Raw genomic sequence first — 20,662 nt, forward strand, 5'->3', positions numbered from 1 at the left:
TACTTTAATTGTGGAATGAAACTGAAGTTTGCCTAATCATTCAAGTTAGGTTAGATTATTGAATATGACAAAGTATGAGAGGATTAGCTGCCTAAGAGAAGAGATGCCTTTGTGGAGGACTCAAATAACTAGCTCATATTCATGTTACACATGGGGAAATAACGAAAACCAACCATGCAGCCAGGCCTTTCGCCTGGGATCAAGACTAGCTTGAACTCCCAACATTCAGCAGTCTTAACCACACAGCCACTGGTGGGTTATCCAGTTCTTTAACTGAACCCAAAATGGGTGTTTAAAGCATCGTTCAGACAAAAATGAGACTCAAAACATCCCATAATGTCCCAAGGATCATTATATCTTGTTTTTATCCAAAACATCCCTTGCTCATTGATTTGTTGCTGCCTAATCTTACAGTTTGATAAATTTTTACAGAATTTTCTATACTGTAGAACAGCCTTCTGCAAATGCTATCCAATAACCTTCTCATTAACAGTGGCTTACGTCTTGCAAGTCTCCAATGTCTTTAAAAGGTAAAATCGTCATCCTAACTGCAACAGTTGACAGACGTGGCCTTTAAGATTTTCAATGTCTGAATATAACAGAGCAGTTGTTGCATTGCTCTTTGATAATATAACTTTACAATTCATACACATTCTAACAAAGCACATTTTTATTGAGAGTGAATTGTTCATTTATAGCTTTCAAGCAACATAACAGCAGCATTTTATGCAAATTTGTTACAAGCAACTCTACAAAATGCCACTTGCCTATGATTTTCTAAAAAATTTCTTACCCCACATAAATCAATGCTTCAGGTATGGAAACATATTTCAGACATTCCTTGTTAAGACTACTAAATCTTATGTCAGTATAACAGTTACGGTTATGCACATGTTAATACAAATAAGTCATTTAAAAGCATATTTAGCTCAGTCTAAAATTGACCAGATGACCCAAGAGTCAAACACTGATATTTTAACACATTTGTGTTGTATAATGTCCATTTTCATGCCCCCAGCCCATTATTATAGTCATATAATGAGCTAATACTAAGCTACAGATTATTCTAGTAACAATCCAACATACTGCAATCGTTACTATATATATATATTAAACACTTGCGCTAAAAAGACATGCCACGCACGGCGAGATACTTTTGTCTCAAACCGCGAGCAACGTGAACACCAATGAGATTGTTAGGCATTTATCGCAAAAAATGAAAATAACGTGGTGCACACATCGCCTAACAACGAGTTTGTTTATTTCTCGAGTTACAGCTCTGGATTGCACTCGCAGACGCGGAGCAGCGTAAATGAGACACTTTACCGCTTGTTGTATTGTAGTGCACGGCACCGCAACCCCGTGACGTTTTGTCGTAGCACAAGCGGTTAAGATAATTCACAATAAGAAACAATTTTTAATGTAATTTTTATATGCTTCTACTAATCAGAATATACAGCAGAAATGCAAACTGACCTAAAATATTTTTCATAATTTTTAACAAGAATTATTAACATCTATTTATTAAAAAGAAAAGGCATTTTAAAAGCTAATTATGCTCATTAACATAAGCAAAATTTCTTGAATTTAATGGAGTACTGCACTAGGCCATCTAGCATTACTAATCATATAGAACATGATAATGATTTAAGCTCACATGGATATCATTTTACACTTGCTTTTTACATACTCATAATAGTCCAAGACTTCTACACATTTTCCGTTTAAATAGAATAAGGACTACATCGATTAATCTGAAATATCACCATAGACATATATCATTAAATTTTATTCTTAGTAAATAAATTTATGTTTAGAAACATACATTTTTATACTAACTGTTTCAATTAATCTAAGAACAAACTGTGAGACTAAAGCTTTTAAAATATTATAATCAACATTTATTTTTTTTAATGTAGAACATTTGAATTATAATGATATTCTTCAACTTGCTGCTTTTTTAGCCAATATAAATAAAGCAAAAATATAACAAAACAAATAAATGAAAATGTGTGGCCTGAAGTCACGTAATGTTATATACTTACAAAAGTTGTAACTGGTGTTGATTCGCTAGATTGTTTAGTTGAAGCAAGCTTCTGCGTGTTGAAAGACTGTGGTTCAGAAAATCAGAATTAGAATACTGTAATAAATAAAACTTATTATTGGATATTAGAATATTTAGAAGTTGAGAGTTTAACTGAAGTTAAAGACTGTGTTGTCCTTTCTAAATCAGATTTAAGCGTTTTAATTTTTTTTTACATCGGAAAAAGGGCTGAAGTGAGATACACATATAATTAAAAGTTACATTTGAAACACATAATAATACATTTTATTCTAAATAGTTCCCTTCACCATTTACAAATTTTAACGCAATCCTGAAATAGAAATTACTTAAACAGAGCTGATATATTAAAAGTTGATATTCTGATAATAAATTTTTTATACCTTGATTTTATAATAGATTTTTTCAATTCTTGGTGTAGTTGCTGCACAACTTTTTCTGCTTCATTGTAAGCTAATGAAGTTTTCTGATGCGCATGTTGACTCAATACTCTTTCACTTTCAGCTTCATTTACCTGAAGAAATGTGGTTTATCAGATATTTTATAATGCATAAGTTTAATATATAAGTAAATCAAATAATATTGATTTTGTTCCTAAATCACCCCTGACTTTGCAAAATTCGGCTAAGAGGAAAGTTTTTTAATTACAGTATTATTAATGGACATGCACCTACAGAAGACAAGGAAGAAGAAGAGAAGAAAAATGTTTACGAGGAACTTTCTATGTTATACGGATCTTGTCCCAAGCATGACATTAAAATTGTTATGGGAGATGTGAATGCTAAATTGGGTAAAGAGGATGAATTTAGACCAAAAATTAGAAAGCATGGCTTACATGATAGCACTAATGACAATGAACAACGACTAGTACTTTTTGCTGCTGATAATTTCAAGCACTGTGTTCAGCCACAAGAGAATACATATGACTTGGCACTCACCTGATGGAGAAATCTGGAATCAGATTGATCATGTACTCATCGATTCTAAGCATTCTTCGGATATCCAGGATGCTAGAACTTATTGAGGTGCTACCTGTGATTCCGACCACTTTTTGAATATTTCTAAACTAATTGCCAAAATTTCAAACACCTGAAAGATACAGGAGGCAAAAAAAGTTTGATTGTGAAAAGCTGAAAAATGAGGCAATTGAACGAAATTTCCAGTCCTCACTCAGGTGAGAACTAAGATCTAAAAACATGGCCAAACTGGAAACCATGGAAAATAAGTGGAGTATGCTCAAAGACTCGATAATCCACTAAGCTGACAACAGACCGGGATATATGGAAAAAACCAAACCAAGGGATTGGTTTGATAATGAATGCTTCCTTGTAATGCAGGCAAAGGCTGCTTATAAAAATATGATCCAAAAGCGACATTTAAGACACTCTGTTGAGGAATATAAGACATCTAGAAAACAGGAGAAGATCCATCAGCTTAAGAAAAGACTTTTCACGATGATCTATTTAAGGATGTTAAACATCTGAGGGGGTCCAATGAAAGCAGTGCTTTCTATCTTGAAATTAATATAGGACGCAAAGACTTTAAGCCTAGAACTACTGCCTGTAAAGACAAATACTACATCATCCTAAATGATAGAAAAGAGGTACTTCACAGGTGGAATGAGTACTTTACTAACTTGTTGAATGACCATGCACGGGATAGGTCTCCAACCTATCCAATTACCTTTGCAAACACCGATAGTATCCTACCACCATCTTTGGCAGAAGTTAGAGAAGGAATTAAAAAGCTCAAAAGTAACAGGGCCCAAGGCCCAGACTTCGTTAAAAGTGCTGAGGGTCAAAACATTGAGGAAATACAGTCTACCATAAGAAAAGCTCTCGCCAGTTAGTTTGCAGCTGTCTGTTGCTGTAGAAATGAGCCATGACCCATTTTCTGTAGGAGTGCCTTGAAGACGAATGATAACTCTTTTCCCCCTCAGCCAACAGTCGTCAAAAACAAAATAACAATAAAGCAACCCTCGTTTCATCCCTATTAGAAATGTACTAGCCTTGTTGTTATAGCAACTGCCACCCGCCAGACACTGTGGGGGGGCTGTTCTTCTCTTAGACAGACAGTACATCACCTCATTGAATCAGTTTGGAACCAAGAAGTTTTACTCGAAGATTGGAAACTGAGCATCATCTGCCCTGTACACAAAAAAGGAGACGTTTTGGAATGTACCAACTACAGGGAAATTGGTCTCCTTTGTGTTTTTTACAAACTATTTTCCAATATACTTTTTAGTATATTAATAATTTATACAGAAAACATTGTAGGTGATTAAAAATGCTGTTTCCGCAAAGGTAGATCTACAACAGAACAAATCTTTAATGTTAGGCGAATTTTGGAAAAACTAATGAATATGGCATTACAACGCACCATCTTTTTGTTGATTTTAAGTCTGCCTATGACTCGGTAAACAGAAAATATTTAATTGAAGCTATGAGAGAATTCGCTATACCTGAAAAACTTATAAATTTGGTCACCATTACTCTTACTGAGAGAAAGCTTAGGGTTGAAATCCAGAATAATCTTTCTGAGTCTATTGTTTCAAATGGGCTCAGACAGGGTGATGCACTGGCCTGCTTGCTTTTTAACCTTGCCCTCCAAAAAATCATAAAAGACTCCAACATTAATACTCGTGGAACTATCTTTAACAAGTCTGTTCAGATTTTTGTGTTTGCTGATGATATTGACACAGTTGCATGCACTCCCGAGTCAGTTAGAGAGGCTGTTACATCTCTAGAGACTGCAGCCGGCAAAATGCATCTAACAATCAACCAAAATAAAATAAGTACATGCCATGTGGTAATAACAGTAGCCCTAGTTTGAAATTGGGAATTACAAATTTTGAAACTGTTAGCAAATTTTAATATTTAGGATCAGAAGTTAATATTCTCCATGATTTAATGCCTGAGATCCGTAGTAGAGTCACAAATGGTAACCGATGTTTTCTCAGTCTAAAAAAATACTTGAAGTCTAATAACTTCACTAGCAGAAAAACAAAGATTCTAATTTACAAAAGCTTAATCAGACCCATTCTTACATACTCTGCTGAAACCTGGGCAATGACAGAAAAAGCTAAAAGTATCATTTTTGTCTTTGAAAGAAAAATATTGAGAAGTATTTTTTGTGGCATAAGATGTAACAATATCTGGAGAAGAACTAACTCTGAACTCTATAAATCCTTTAAAGAGCTAGATATAATAAAATATATAAGGATTCAGAGAATTAAATGGGCAGGACACCTGTGTAGAATGGATGAAAATCGTGTAACTAAAAATATCTCAGCCAGACCATTCGGCACCAGAAAAAGAGGGAGACCTAATCTTAGGTGGCTCGACTGTTTGGAAACAGACTTAAGATTTTTAAAATAACTAATTGGATGTCCATGGCCAAGGATAGAAGAGCTTGGAATTCGATTTTAATGAAGGCAAAGGCCCATCCTGGGCTTTCTGGCCATTGAAGAAGAACATATTTAGAAAGGATGCAGCTAATCGCTTTTTTGTGTTTAATGTTTGTAAAATGAATAATTCAAGTGAACAAGAGAATTTAAGTCTTGAAGAATCGGGAAGTGATTCAGAAGGCAGCTTTCTTTCAGATGCTTTTGATTCTGAAGATAAGAGACAATAGTAACTATCTCATGCCACATTTACCAGGGCACCAATGGAACCAAATTATGGCAAATGCAGATGTCCCAGATATTTGTCCTCCCCATTTTCAGTCCTAATTGTTGCCTACATTTAATATTTTATTCCAAACCAGTGCAGGCGTTTTACAATACTATGAGCATTTTATAAATGATGAAACAGTGGATATAATTGTAAAAGAGACTAATTGTTATGCTGAGCAATTAGGTAATGTTGTTGGGAAAAGGAAACTGAAAGGTAGAAGAGAATGGAAACCTGTAATTGGCACATGAAATGCATTTGTTCCTTTCGCTTTCAGTTTTACAAGGTATTATAAACACTCTGAAGAAAGCATGTATTGGACTAAGAAATCATCAGTAGAAACTCCTTTTTTTCCATAAAATTATGTCATTTAATCGATACTGTGAAATAAAAAAATACTTTCATTTTGTGAACAATTCTTACGATTCTGAAAATCATCCTAACCCGAAACTCTACAAAATTTGGCCTATATGTGAGCACCTGAATAAAGTATATCAAAAAACATTGCTCCAGAAAGAGACATTACCATAGATAAAACGCTGATGTTGTACAAAGGACGTTTATCCTGGCGCCAATACATACCCTTGAAAATTTGGTATCAAAACATACATGCTAAGTGAATCTAGTTTTGGTTACATATGGTCATTTATTATATATACTGGTAAAGGTGCTTTGTTTCACCCTAAATTCTGATTTCTCTCGGCACCTTCACAAGTTGTTATGACTCTGATGATGCCATTATTAAATCAAGTCTACAGCATCACCTTAGATAATTATTACACTTCACCAGAATTAATGTGGTTGGAACTGTTGGACAGAACAAAAAGGATTTACCTTTAGCATTGAAAAATAAATTAACAACTGAGGAAGTTATATCAATTTATATTTAGACATGGCAAAATCCTCGCTCTCAAAGAGAAGGACAAAAAGGACGTAACAATGTTATCATTTTTTCATAATTCTGACTCTGTTGAAGTAATGATCTGAAGTAAAAAACTGAAAACAAAACCAAAGGTAATAATTGACTACAATAAAACAATGGGAGGTGGGGATTTTGTATATCAATACCTTTCTAGTTATTAAGTAGCAAGAAACAGTGGGGAAAAAATATTCCTTCACCTTTCAGACCAAGCCATTTTCAATGCTTTTCAAGTTTATAAAAAAAGTAGGTAAAAAAAAAAGTCACATTTAAAGTTTAGACTGGATTTTATCGATGAAATTGACAAATATCATCCTTTTATCAATTTTTCAAGACGAGGTTGTCCATCGAGTGAAGTGCCATCAAATCGTTTATTTGAACGACATTTTTTGGAACCTATACCATATACAGAATAAAAAATAATAATAAAAAAACCCTTCCAGAATATAAAGTGTGTTCATCAAAGAAGAATGCAAATGGAAAACGAATTAAGAGAGAAACGAGGTATTGTTTTAAAGACTGGAATGTAGGACTGTGCATATAACCTTTCAAACTTTACCATACCCAGAAAAATTGTTAAATTTTTGAAAAAATATTACAGCTATTATCGATGTTGAATAACAGCATCACCTTTTTGCAGATAATAGTGTGCATTATTTAAATGTACGTGATTTTTCTCTCTCCAGAATTTGCATGTACCTAGCTTGGGTATAAGAAGAAAGTGAAATATAAAGTAAAACAAGGTAAGTTAATAAAAAATTTTACATATTTAATAAAACTGTTAAATTTAACGAAAAATATAGCATTTATTATATGAATTTCTTTTAAATTTCATAAGCAATAAAAACATTAATAAAAAAAATGATGATTTTGGAAAAATTTTGCAACGATTAAGGGGTTAAAGGAAATGTACCAGAAGATGTTTTCCATGCATTACAAAGATGTGAGACTTGCTAATTATGGCATAAAATGTTGTTTCTAAAAATTCAAACAAACAAAAGTAACTTTATTTTTTTAATATAGTTATGTAATTTTCATGCATAACTGAAACAATGGGTACATTAATGTACATAATTTTGCATTTATATTCCATTTCACTACTTTTCACATTTAAAATTTATCTCAAATCGTGTTTTATCATAATATTCATTTTGGACAGTTTTTCATGGGATAAATAGAGGTTTGAATGCACATGCATACCTGCTAACCCCTAAAGATAAAAATTCAGAAGATTTCTCCAAAATTCAGAAGAACACGAAGAATTAATATCATGCTTTGATATTAAAAAAATAACAATTTACACAAATAGAAAAAAGAAAATTGTACTTACATTAGTAAATCTCAATTAAGTAGTAACTAAAAAATTTATTAGGAAACATAAAACAAGAACTTAATGTTACACACACACAAAAAAAAAAAAAAAAAAAAAAAAAAAAAAAAAAACAACAATTATTGCAATGAATTTAGAGTGCATTTTTTGGCTTTAGCCAAAAATTCTTTGGAAAATTTCCTGTCATAACAATTAGTTTCCTCATAACATTTAGCAATTAAAATGTTTTTTAGAGTTTTTGGTGAAATTGAAGAACGAAACATAGTTTTGTTTTTCTTCACAACACTGAAGACTCTCTTGCACTCAGCATTACTTCAAATTATTCAGTCTTCAAACTGTGCAGCAGAAAATTGGTTCTGTAGTTCATCTAAAGCATCATTATGGCATTCATTTTCTTTAATTGTTAACAAAAATGGAAATTTATCAATAAAAAGACGAATCTTTTCAAAAGATGAATTTTCAATTTGTTTCAAATTTACCACTTCAGCATTTAAAAGAACTTCATTTTGCAAAGGAAACTTCCTTACAATGTAATCACAGGCTGAGGAAAAGTACTTTCTAACACATTGAAAAAAATTGTTTTTTCTCATGATCTTGATTGTTGTCGAAGCCGAAGCATTAACTTCATGCTTTTTAGACTTAACATGCTTCACAATGTCACCGTGACTTATTATGAAGTCACACACGCACACGTTGCAAAATGCATAATTATTTCCTTTGAAGGATTCTTTAATTGTTGGAAATTAGGCTTTGTAGGCAGGTCGAAAATATTGAGAATACGGTGTTTTTGAACTCATTTCGTAACAATGACGTATTAAGAAAATTCGTATCCCATGCAAACAAAAAGAAAAAACAGAATGCGACAATCCACGCTCGCTGAGTAATTCCCTTGATGCTGAAGCGAACGCGAAAAAAATAATCTGGCGCCCACAAAGAAAACAGTGGGAGAAACAAGTTCAGCGCATTGAATTTGGCTGGTTAAGCGGCGAGTTGGGAGAAACCGCAGGTTACTGGATTCGAAGTAGTCGGTAGTTGGCGGTAAAACATGATACAATTGGCGAAAAATTCTAAAATTTCGACAAAAATCACTAAAAACACTTGAAAAAGGAAAAAAATGTAAAAAATGGATTACGATCGTAAAATTGTAAAGACAAACGCATTTTCGTAAAAATTACGAAAAATTCGTAAAAGTTGGCAGGTATGCACATGTTTTTTTGAAAATATGTAAGTATTTTATTTTTTCTACAGACATAACTACAACAAAAGATTGTAAAGCCTTAAATAACTTCAAAATACACATCAGTCTTACAGTTTACCCACTCCAGAAATGCAGACAACTGTTTCGATCCTGTTTTGTGTTCACTAGCTGATGTGTGCTAGATAACCTGCAGCTGCAGTCAATGCCCACTGAAGAACTGGATCATGATGTTTTCAGACACATCTACTCCCACATGCATAGCACAGGATTGCTACTCTAACAGAAGAATGAAATTCCCTGACTGTTATAGGTTTTCTAGGTATGATTTAAGAAAATTTCAGTGTAGCTGCGTAGTGCATGATGGCTATGCTGAGGGTAAATTAATTGTGGCCCCACTTGAAAACACAAAAATTTGCTAATTACATGACTCTCATAAAAAATTACTTTTGAATTCCCAAAGCATTAGTATTATAAGTATAATAGGAGTCTATCTCCTCAGTAATGTTCAAATTACATTTTAGCCAAACTAAGAAAACTTGCTGTATTATATTTACATAATAAATCAACATTATCTTCAGCAGTCATTTGTATTACAGAATTAGTTAAGTCCAAATAAATTTCCTATTTTAATTACATGAAAAGAGTACGAGTTACTAAAAGCGATAGTACATCTGAAATAACTGCAGTTACTGACACTGAAATACATTTACAATAATACATCAGTACAAATATAACTAGCTAAAAGTTAAGTATTTATTTTACACGCATAAAAAATACATTTACAATGCAAAAGAAATTAAAACTTACAATTCATTCCATCTATGTAAGAAACAAAATCAGAAATGAAATTCATTGAGTTTTCAGCGCTATGTATAGTTTTAAACATCGGATTTTTTCCACCATTAAATGTAAAAATATTATGTCATGAATGACAGCTTTATTGTTTTAAAAACTATTAGAAATAAATTCTAGAATGGAATTTAGTGTTTATCAAATGGCAATGGGGGAGCAGTTATACCTATCATATTAATACATAATTGTCAAACAATCACCTCTGTTGTATTACGACAGTTGCTAAATTCTGAAAGGTCAAAAAATTAGTTTCTTTTTTTAAAATGACAAGACTTTTGCTGAAAAGCTTTCAATATAAATACTAATCTAAATTTCAGTATATATACATAATACAAATTAAATGAAATTTTTGACAAGAACTGAGGATAAAAAAAAGATACTTAAAATATTTAAACAAAACATTAATAAAAAATGCTAATAAAAATTTATAAAAAAAGTTTTTCAAAATCTGAATTATTAATCAAGTCCTCATAAAAAAGATTAAGTTACATTGCAGCATAGTTACTAAAAGTGTTTTTCCAAACACCCTTACTTCTGAAAAACAGTTCTTTAAACTGCCCTTTTGATTTTTATCTGCAACTGCAGAATTTATCCATTCATGTTTATATGGTATATACATGAATGCATCATAAGTATGAATTAATGCATAAGTTGACTTCACTGAATTTTTACCTTGTGCAAACCACATGAAACCTCTATTTTTTGGCAACCCTCCTTTATCCACATGAGACTATTTACAAAAACTTCTCTACCTTGTTTTGAAAAACATTACTGGAATTGTATATTTAAGGAAATAAAACCAAATTATCTTTTTAAATACCCAATATATGACATTAAATACACAAAGAACTTATACAGTTTGTTCCCAAATACAAATAAATAACTACAAAAAATTTTATGAGAGTATGCTGTTGTAATAAATTTTATGAATTCATGCTATGAGTATGCAGTTTAACAACTGTAATAAATTTAATGAATGTGCAAATATTTTACCCTAAGAGTAGCATGATTTAACATTTCTTGCCAAGCAGGATCAAAACATCTTCCTTCTTTCTTCAAACCTTCTTCTGCTAAATAAACCATCTCCTTTGCTGCAGCATGAGCACTACTTGCTCTTTCATACCGCAGGGCAGCTCTCTGTGTTTGAGTTTGGAGCTACATTTTTGAGAAAAATAAATATCATACAAAAAAAATTTAATATCACAAAACAACAAAATAGCTTTAAAAAGCTCCTAGAGTTATTTCTCCTTACATACATCTTGACGCATAAATGATAGATAATGTAATGAAGAATTCACAGATATAGGACTAGCAATCTCTCTAAAAAACTGTATACTACTGGTGGTGATCCTTATACTTAAAAACAAACTTTACAACTGATGAAAACATTTATGTGCTCATTTGTATGTTATTCAGGACCAACTTAGGCACATAATAGTCAGAAACAACAGACATATCAATGCTAACATTTACATAACCATTACTGTTGACACATGAGAAATTTTGAGTACAATGCGGTCCCAGAAAGTGAGATATGGGGTTTTCATATGATGTTTAGATACAATAACAATCATCTAAATGAAATTCACAATCAATACAACCATAAAAATGAAGAACAAAATGGGTTTTCCATCATCAAACAGTATAAAACAAGGTACAATGTGACAACATTAGAATGCAATGCACATTCTGCCTTTTTGTCAATTTTCTTTTATTTCTTCTCTGATGAAATCCAAGTTAAGCCTATCCACAGAGCCTGAAGATATTATTACCACCGCTTCAAATCATCTTCAATTACTATTAAAAGATTCCAAGTTAGTATACAGATATTAGTATAGCAACTGTTAGATTTTAGATGACATGCAACACGAACTTTCATTTAATTGTATCTACTTAATGTTGTTTGGCCAGTAATAATTATTGCTAGTTTTTTGCTTCTTGGAAGTGGCAACAATAACCAAATATTTTTGGTAATTCTATAAGCGACAACTATAGAATATAACTATAGAAGGTAACCAAAAATATTTGCTTGCAGTAAGTAGGCTTATTAAAAGAATACTTTGTTATTTACATGAGTGACATATTTCTTTAAGATCCAAAGTTATTTTCAACAATAAAACTTTAGAACACGTTTATTAGTCTTTAACCTTTTCGTGACAGTGCAACTTTATTTAGACGCTCGTGCGGGACGGAAGGGAATCGAAGGCAGTCCAAGTACAGGATGGAGGTTTTGCATCACTAAGCCTAATTTTATAAAAATAATCATAAAAAAAAAGTTTCACTTCTAGCATCGTAATTTTTGGTATCATTTTAGATTATTACCCGAGCTCTTATATATGTTAAAATCAGCACATAGTAACATTCTTTACTTTACATGAAAATATACTTAAAAAAATTGCTTATCTTGTAAAATAATTTTCGGAAGCACTATTCAAATTATTTCAAATTTTTAATTGATAAAATCCATCAATAAAGTTTAAAATTAATAAAACAACACAATAAAGACTATTTACAGTAAGAAGAAACAAAATTTAAAATGAAGACTGAGTGTGGTAAACCTCGAAGCATGGAGAAATATTACTTTCTAACTCTTGGAAAAAGTATCACTTTTGAACTCTTTAGAAAATGAATCATCACTCTCATTTGCGTTAGTTATTGGTTCACTAACCATACGAGGGTATTCTTTCTCTGATAAATAGCACCTTCCCGCCATAATAGACTGGAGGTGAGGCTATCCTACATAAAAAGAGAAGAAACGAAAATATATCTGAAGGCAATGTAAAACGTAAAAAAGCTCCACACAGTAAACCTAAAAGACCATACACAGAAGAGGGAAAAAATAGAATAAAAAAAGGAATTGGATATAAATCAGACACACGAATGTTTTCATTAGCACGCAGTGATTTAGAGCCCACCTCTGTTTACGCTTTCTCCCCCCCCCCCACTCTCGCAACAGTTGATGAGTAAAATACCAAAATCAAGCAGAATGTATCAAACACAAGGTCAGGAACCTAAAATTGTATTCATTTCAAAAGTAATGGACATAGGATGCCATCTAGTGGCCTTCAGAAAAACGTTCCAGCTGAAAATGCGTATACGCATCACCCTTCCCCTGAATGCCATCTCTAGTGATGCATGGATGGGACGCCCGGCTGTAAGAGACGTTCTTAGGGAATGCGTATATGGGACGCCCGTCCTGAAAGGGTTAAGAGTCCGTACCAAACTGTTATCATAATAGTTTACTAGTTTACTCTGACGCATAAGCAAACATTTTTCTGTTACCCCTCAGCAGGATGCAAGAGACACTTGTTTGGAATTCTAAAGTATAAAAAATGGAAGGTAAAGAAGATATTAAACTTGAAAAGAAGATTCACAGAGCTGCATTTACAAAATCCTTCACTGTTGTACATTTAAACTTCCAAAGCTTGAATTGCGAAAATTTGATGGTGAAATTCAGGAATAGTCAGGTTGAAAGAAATTGACAAAGATACTATTATATTTGACAATGATAAATTTCAATATTTATTAGAAGGTATTGTTCAGGGTTTGCATGCAAGGGAGGTTATAGAAAGTCCCCCTCCTCCCTACAGCTGCTAATTATGCCAAGATCATAGAATTTTTTAAGACTCGTTTTGGTCAAAATAACTTGCAAGTGGCAGTTTATGTGAAAGAATTTTTTAACTTGGATCTAGAAATGCAAATTTTAGTAAATTCTCTAATAACTTATGTGCATTATATGATAATCTGGAACAATAAATTCGTTTTCTGGAAACACTTGGCATCTTAACAGATAAACATGCTGCACTTCTTCATACTTTAGTTGAGTCTTGCTTACCCTCGGAATTTTTAAGAGCCTATCAAAGAAGTGCAAGTGTTAAACCCAAAATGTTAAGTTGTAGAGACATTAGGATTTTTAGAAGCAGGTAAGATAAAAAATTACCAACGCCTTCACCGGGAATTGAATCACAGATCTCTGAAATATGCGCCCAGCGTGCAGACCACGAAAGCATACAAAGAAGGCGGGAGAAATACCTTATACTCCCTCTTTTAAAGGGCGACTGGGGTTTTTAGGGGACCCAATCGCCAAATCCCGGGTGTGGAGAATCATCATCGAACAACCTTTTTAGTTTGGGCACCATTGTAGAGACATTAAGATTTTTTGAAGCAGGCAAAATGAAAAATTAGCAATGCCTTCGCCGTAAATCGAACCACAGACCTCTGGAATACGTGCCCAGCATGCAGACCACCATTCCAAGAAGGCGGGAGAAATACCTTATAAAGTGACCCAAAATGTAACTATCAACGGCAGCAAGTACTGATTCTCCTGCTAAGAAGTGCACGTGTTGCAGTAGAAAACATGATTCGCTTAATTTTTCTAAAGCTCAAACAATGACATTACCAAAAAAGAAGAAAACTTAAACCCTTTGACGCGTGTGATATTATTTTTATAATTTTTTTAACTAAAAACTCTAGAAATTGAATATTATGATCCTAGAGACAAATAATATATGAATTAAAAAAAATCTATTCTTGCCCATTGTTCTGTGGGTGATGGTCGCACTGTGAAACCACCGTGCGTCTAGGACTTTCACACTTACTAAGGTAGTTGGAGAAAAAAAAAACTTACCTTTCTCCGTGCGGCGTTTCCAATAAATGGCGAAATTTACGAATTTAAAAAAAATGTGTGTAAGAATTGCATTATATATAATTTTTTTACATTATTTTACAAAGTAAATTGTCAGAAAAAATTTAAAAATAAACATTTATGTAATTTTTTATAGCAGTGAAAATATAAGTACCTACATAATAAGGACGTTTGGCTAAATGGATTAAAAAAACTCAGTAAAATAAGAATAAGACTGTTTTTTTTTTAATTTCAAAGAACAAATTTTTTTGTGACGCTGTTCAAAGAATGTTTTGTCTTTTTGGTGCATGCATGTTTTGCACATGAATTGTTTATGAGGTTTCTTCCTTGTGCTACAAAATGCACACTGCCTGGATCTAAATTTCCCTGGTATATGTCCAGTGTTATTTAGTTTCTTTGATCTGGCACATGAAATTTGTGTTTTTTTATGTTAATGGGGGAGGGGAGGGCTTGGTTTTTTATTTTGGCTTTAGTACAGATCGTTTGTTTCCCATTCATACTTATTTTATTCATATTTCGTCCCAAAATATTCAGAAAATATTTTTAAATTAAATAAAACTTTATGCGATTTTTATTTTTAACTACATCAAAGTATATTTACATTAAATTTAAACCACAGGAAATAATTTATAAAATCACAATACTAGCTTGAGAAGCAAGTGTGTTGAGGTCAGAGAAAAGTCTCTGGAAAAGAAAGACCTTTTTACTGGGCAGGTGCATGTATTTTTTAGTAATAAAATAAATAGGTGGTTTCAAAAACCCTTATCTATATCCGGGTAAAAATAAACATTCCTATTTGAGAAGCAAGCAAACGCCATTGTCAAGAGCAGTGCACAATGCTCTAGTGGTGCAGTGGTCGTGCCCTGAAACCACAAAGCAAATGCCATACATATAGAGGGTTTTTTTTATATATGCAGTTTAATTATTGCTATTTTTTATTGTTTATGATAGAAATCATAATGTGTTATGAATAACTTTTGAAATTTAAAGTTGTTTATATTAATGAAAGGAAGTTATTTTGTCTCATTAAAAACGAATTTTAAAAGGCATCCATCCAATTTGAAGTACTGAGACCAACATGTATGAATCTGCAGTCATTTTGTGTTAATTAGAGGTAAAAGATCAGTAATCAATTGATTTTCATTCAAAAATTTCGAAAAGAAGAGGAGAAAAAAATTCGAATATTGGTGGTTTCAGGGCGCGACCACCGCGCGTCATAGGGTTAACAGATAAAAGGTACTGCTTTCACTGTTTAACCCTTTCAGAACAGGCGTTCCATCCACGCATCACTAGAGATTGCATTCCGAGGACGGATGATGTCTATATGCATTTTAAGCTGGAACGTTCTTCTGAAGGCCACTAGATGGCATTCTATGTCCATTACATTTGAAATGAACGCAGTTTTAGGTTCATGACCTTGAGTTTGATATATACTGTCTGACTTTGTTATTTTACTCATCAACTGTTGTGAGGGTTGGGGGGCGTAAACAGAGGTGGGCTCTTTAAATCGCTGCGTGTTAATATAAATATTAGCATGTCTGATTTATATCTAATTCCTTTTTTATTGTATTTTTCCCCTACTATATACGGTCTTTTAGGGTTAATATGCGGAGTTCTGTTACGTTTTGCATTGCCTTCAGATATATTTTCATTTCTTCTCTTTTTATTTCGGAAAGCCTCACCTCCAGTCTATTATGGACCGCGCTATTTATCAGAGGAAGAATACCCTCGTTTGGTTAATGAAGCATTTACTAACGCAAATGAAAGTGATGATTCTTTTTTCTAAAGAATTAGAAAGTGATACTTTTTCTAAGAGTTAGAAAGTGTTAATTCTCCGTGCTTTGAGATTTACCAAATCCAGTCTTCATTTTAAATTTTGTTACTTCTTACTGTAAATAGTCTTTATTGTGTTGTTTTATTAATTTTAAACTTTATTGATTAATTTTATCAATTAAAACTTTGGAATAATTTGAATAGCACTTCCGAAAATTATTTTACAAGATAAGGAAATTTTTAAGTATATTTTCATGTAAAATAAAGAAAATAACGTTATTAAGTGCTAATTTTAACATATATAAGAGCTCAAGTAATAATCTAAAGTGATACCAAAAATTATGATGCTAGAAGTGAAACTTTTTTTTCTGAATTTTTTTTTTTGTTTTTTTTTTTTTTTTTAATATAAAATTAGGCTTAGTGATGCAAAACCTCCGTCCTGTATGGTGATTGCCTTCGATTCCCTTCCGTCCCGAATGAGCGTCTTAAACAAAGATGTGCCGTCGCGAAAAGTTAAAGGTTGACACCACTGCGCAAATAAAAATATAAAAATCACAGAGTAATTATGTGTTTGGAACTACCAAAAATAAAACAAATGTTATGAAACCTGTGTTAAACAGCAATGGAAAAGAAATTAACAACGAAGAAAAGTTCTGTGAATCTTGCTAGTGTTAGTAACTCACCACAAGTACTTTCCTGAATGTAAAATTAATTGCAAATAATTGTACACTTTGTGCCAGAGCTTTACAAAACAATCACAAAAATTGTATTTGAGGAAGTACTTAATTTCTACTCTAGGCCTGATACCTTTTAGAAATACATTTTGAGCCATGCCTTTTTAAGAGGAAAATGGACATCTGACATTTACATAATGTCTACAAAATTAAGCTCAAGAGCCTAGACGATAATTTTGCTTGAACTTTTGATATTTATGAGGAAGACAAAATTTTACATGCTGTACCTTCTGCCCAAGACAAAATTTTAGATGCTGTACCTTCTGGGTTAAAGAGCTCCAGTCCAATTTATGATACTAAAGATTCATCAGGGACTAATTAATTGACTTTTAATTGATGCAGATGTGTCTGATTGACTTTTCACAGAAAGAAAATGAGTACTTTCTAGTGATATAGTAGCCACAGAAACTTACCTAGGTCAGAAATTGATTGGAAAAAAAGCCAACGAATGATGAAAGGGAAAATACACCAATGAGGACTGTAACCATGTTTGTGAAAGATGCCAATATTTTTTTAATCTTTTTTCTTAAAAGATCTTAGGAATATTCGATGCAGTTATGGTAAAATCATGAAAAGAAAAGGAATTTATTAGAAAGGAATATTTTAAGGAGATTCTTACGAATTTAAGATGACAGGAGGTATGAAGCTGCTTTACCACGGAAAAACAATCATTTACCTCTCCCCACCAACAAAGATATAGCGATAAGAAGACTTGAAGCCTCAACTAAAATGCTAAATTCAAAAAAATTATTTGATACCTATGATGATGTCTTAAAAAAATTACTGAATTGGAAATAATAGATAATGTCACAAATGAACATGTTTCACATCAGCACTTTCTTCCTCACAGACCTGTAGTCAAGGTACAAAGTAATACCAAAATACATCCTGTGCTCGATGTATCTGCCAGGCAAACTGGATCCCCATCTTTGAACCAGTGTCTAGAATCCAGTCTCAATTTATCAAAACTCATTCCAAGTCTACTTCTCACATTTAGATATTTTAAACATGGTCTTATTGTGTTATTGTAGATATTGAAAAGGCCTTTTTGCAAATGAGCATTCAGCCGGAGGTATGAAACTATTTGAGATTCTTCTGGTTGAAGGATAGCGACTGTAAAGAAATTAAGGTAATGCTACACAACAGACTGACCTTTGGTGTAAAGAGCAGCCCTTTTCTTTTTGGAACTGTCCTGGATTATCATCTGGGAAGATATCTGAATGATGTCTGGTACAATCAACATTAAGTTAAGATCCTTCTTTCAAGTTTCTATGTCGATAATTTAGTAATGAGCATAAATGATCCATATATTACCCTTTACTGAGATGCCTTAAGTTATGCTGAGTAAAGGAAAATTCAATTTGAGCAGTTGGCAATATACGAATGATAATTATCCTCAACCATTTAATTCTATGTTAGGACTTTCATGGGATAGAAAAAAAAAGATAAGCTGATGATAAATCTAGACTGTTTAGACAGCTATAAATTTGAAACTTCATTCAAAAGAATCATAAGGTATTCGATCCTGTTGGTTTATTATATCCTGTTTTGCTGATACTCAAAGTGTTGTTGCAAAGGATGTGGAAAGAAAACATACCACCAACACTTGACGCTAATAAAAAATAAAATTAAAAAAAAAAAAAGATGAGCTAGTTCCAAACCTTTATTTGTTGAAAGAAATGACCACTTCACAGTGTTTTTTGATTGATCCAAGCAGACAAAACATTGCTCTGCATACATTTTGTAATGCCAGTAATTCAGCCTTTGCAGCAGCTGTTTTCATTTATGTGGAAACCTCTGGACAATACCAAGTTCATAAAGCCAGAGTAGCTTCTGTAAGACCCATTACTATACCCTTGATTGGAGCTGATGGCTGCTATTGTGGTAGTTCAAATGTGCACATCTGTTGTAGAAAAGCTTCAATGGAAAGATGCCAAACAAAATTATTGGACTGATTCCACGGCCATTTTAGGGTGGATTCAGCAGAAAGAATCTTGGAACGGTATTTGTGAACAACTGAAATAAATAGTTTAATGAATCCTCTTGCATGGAAATACCTTCCTGGAATACAGTTGATTTGTCTTTGCAGCGATGTTCTGCTAGACAACTGTTATCAAGTATATGGTGGGAGAGATCCACTTGGTTATTATAACTTCATCTAGCTGGCCTAACAAAGAACAATGTTTTGATGAATATTCTATATCCAAAGAAAAAATCTGATCAGCATTCTTCTATCTGTAAAACTGATGGAAAGAAAAATAATGAATGCTGACATAACAGATCAAGTTAGTACAATTATTATTTTTCAAGCTATGACAAAATGATGCAGTTGATTGCTTGGATAAGATGATTTATTTTTAATTTTCTAGATGTAAAGTCTATGCGAATCATTGGAGAGTTATCCGACAAAGAAGTAAAAAATGCAGAAAAGAAGGTCATATCATTAACATAAAATGAATATTTTTCTAATCATTTAAACAAAAGAAAATTAGAAACTTTGACAACACACAATGATGAAGGAGGAAGTATTAGACTGAAAACAAGAATTATATTTTGGAAGACTACAGAGAATGTTATACATCCAATTTTGTAACTGGCACAGCATCCGGCTGTCAAAAGGATAATTATTATAGAATACTAGGAGAACTCTCATGCTAGCTCTTGAAGGCTGTTGGGTATTCTAAGAGAACATTTTTGGATTTTAAATGTGAAGAAAGTAAATAAGATCTCTTTTATCCAAATGTGCTAGGTTTTTATGTTTATTGGTTTAAGATATACATAGAGAAAATTAATGCAGTACAAAGTCCAAGATCTGGACACCTAAAATCCGGACCTCAAAGCCACCAACCTTTTATTTTTGTATGCTTTACGCATGCGCCCAATAATAAAACATGTGGAAAGTCCCGATTCTTAATTTCAATTTGACACTAAATAAAATACCTCATTATTGAAGAAAAAGTCATTTTAGCATAGATTTGTGTGATCAATAATTTGACTCTATAGTTGCATATCTGCTTGGCATACATCTCACTGAAACATTCTACACAGAAACATCACTGATTTTACACCTACAAATATTTCATATATCTGACGTAATTATAATAAGAAACTACACTCATGTCCATAAATTAAGGATAATTCGGAGTCACGCAGAAATTGAACTCTAAAATAAATATAACACCTGTAATATCACTACACACATCTTCAATAATCATATGCAAATTTTAGGAAGTAACCAGATGACACCGATAGTACGTCACAATGACGAGAGTGTAAGAGAGTGATATATAAGGAATACAGGCGAAGAAGTAAAATTGTTCGCAGGCGCTTTATAAGCATTTCACTGCAATAACCGAATAGTTATGACACAAAGGACACATTTGGATGATTTCTTACGTGGTAGAATTATCGACCGTCTGGAATGTGGGCGTACCCCACCGAAAGTATCAGACGAACTTGGAATTGCCCAGAGTGACAT

At 32.7% G+C, this 20,662-nt stretch overlaps 1 protein-coding gene across 8 annotated transcripts in view; it reads right to left on the reverse strand.

The window, feature by feature from the left end:
• The window catches only part of LOC118193211 (SH3 domain-binding protein 5-like), a 94,706-nt gene that overhangs the window by 38,329 nt on the left and 35,715 nt on the right, over positions 1 to 20,662 (reverse strand). For 7 of the 8 annotated variants that reach the window (XM_085808043.1, XM_035364268.2, XM_035364267.2 and 4 more), the window contains 3 exons: positions 11,026 to 11,187; positions 2,446 to 2,576; positions 2,046 to 2,111 (listed from right to left, as the gene is read on the reverse strand). In XM_085808043.1, coding sequence (XP_085664169.1) covers positions 2,046 to 2,111; positions 2,446 to 2,576; positions 11,026 to 11,187 — 359 coding nt within the window. The remainder of the gene's footprint in view (positions 1 to 2,045; positions 2,112 to 2,445; positions 2,577 to 11,025; positions 11,188 to 20,662) is intronic. The other variant, XM_035364264.2, reaches the window with a different exon arrangement.

The sequence above is a fragment of the Stegodyphus dumicola genome, chromosome X1 (genome assembly GCF_044657685.1).
Source record: "Stegodyphus dumicola isolate Sdum_Otavi_A_Nest chromosome X1, ASM4465768v1".
Classification (NCBI taxonomy): domain Eukaryota; kingdom Metazoa; phylum Arthropoda; class Arachnida; order Araneae; family Eresidae; genus Stegodyphus; species Stegodyphus dumicola.